General features: G+C 40.7%; 1 protein-coding gene across 1 annotated transcript; it reads right to left on the bottom strand.

Annotated features, from left to right (window-relative positions):
- Positions 1-225: 225 nt before the first annotated feature.
- On the bottom strand, positions 226-1,122 carry LOC117713528 (vomeronasal type-1 receptor 4-like). Its single transcript, XM_034509747.1, has one exon. The coding sequence runs from the start codon at positions 1,120-1,122 to the stop codon at positions 226-228; it is 897 nt and encodes a 298-aa protein (XP_034365638.1).
- Positions 1,123-1,434: the final 312 nt, after the last annotated feature.

Genomic DNA, 1,434 nt, shown 5'->3' with positions numbered 1-1,434 from the left:
TCAGCTATTTCATGAAGGATGACAAGATGGAGAAACAGACAGTTGAGGCTTTGTCTTTTTCTTAGCTTCATTATTAACTAAGCACTGTCACCATTTGGTGACTAAAATCCACCTGATGTAAATATTCTTAGTAAATTCTATATTATGGCACCAAAACAAAATTATCAATTTTTCTAATCTGCATACTTGAAGGATCAATGAACATTTATCAATATCTGATCTCTCTTACTGAGTGTGACAACATTTAATTAGATGTCCATCTCTATGAATAAGTATAAAGGGGCTAAGAACTGCATAACCAATGGTTAAAAATTCTGGAACATATAGTACTGTGGAATAATTTTCTATGGTAAATGTTAAGAATAAAGAAATAAAACAATCTGCCCAATAAAAGAAAAGAAAACACAACATCAGAAGGAGGACACTTTGAGCAGCTCTCAGCTCAGGGGGAGTTCTGTAGAGAAGCTTGGAGTTCTGAAGGTAGAGGACATGCTGGTGGTGTTTGTGGAGAAGAAATACCATGTAGCCGCTGGCTCCTCCCATGGCACCCTGAAACATTGCATCTCTCCGGACCATGAGGGTTAGAAAAGTCCATCTTGTTATCCAGTTTTCTGGCGGAAAATAGCAATAATTGCCACTGTTTTTAACCTTTGTTATGTTCATACTGTTGACATTTATAATGTAATATGGTAAGTTCATGCTGACCAAGGAATTGAGTATCCACAGGCAGAGCAGTGAGAAAAGAATGTGCTGTGGAGTCTTTAGGTTGAGCCTCTGCCACATGGAGTGTCTGGGACTGATGGTGATGGCTTGGACCACAGTGAGGACACTGCTGGTGCAGATGGAGAGGCCACGGGCCACTCTTGCCAGGTAAACAACAACTTTACAACTGGTGTCATTTAAGAAGTTTCCAAAATTAAAGGCTTCTATTGTCCTTCGCATCCCTTTTGAAAGAAGCATTATGATATTTGTAAGTGCCAAGTGAGCAAGAATGAGGTGGATAGGTTTCTTCTCGGTGCTTTGTAACATGTGCATGTAACTCACAAAAACTAAGCTGTTGCCTACAGTACCCAGTCCAGTGAGAGACAGGAAGACTGTGCCCTTGACAGGGTCCAAAACCATCCTTAGATCTGAGGCAGGAGTACTTGATCCAGGAAATACCGTTTGGAAGAAATCATCATGAAATTATGATAGGTAAGAGGTAAATATCTTCTTTTTGTTTTTGTTTGCTTGTTTGTTTTTGGTTTTTCGAGACAGTGTTTCTCTGTGTAGTCCTGGCTGTCCTGGAACTCACTCCGTAGACCAGGCTGGCCTTGAACTCAGAAATCCGCCTGCCTCTGCCTCCTAAGTGCTTGGATTAAAGGCGTGCACCACCACTGCCCAGCGTTAAATCTCTTTTAAATGATCTTATGTTTCTGGAGGATAAGGTGATTA

The sequence above is a fragment of the Arvicanthis niloticus genome, chromosome 8 (genome assembly GCF_011762505.2).
Source record: "Arvicanthis niloticus isolate mArvNil1 chromosome 8, mArvNil1.pat.X, whole genome shotgun sequence".
NCBI classification, from domain to species: Eukaryota; Metazoa; Chordata; class Mammalia; order Rodentia; family Muridae; genus Arvicanthis; species Arvicanthis niloticus.
Note: the sequence above shows the minus strand (reverse complement) of the source record. Positions and strands in the feature narration are given on the sequence as shown.

Bases quoted from the DNA above. Each gene is read 5' to 3' on its own strand.
- LOC117713528 (XM_034509747.1), bottom strand. From the start codon at position 1,122: ATGGTTTTGGACCCTGTCAAGGGCACAGTCTTCCTGTCTCTCACTGGA.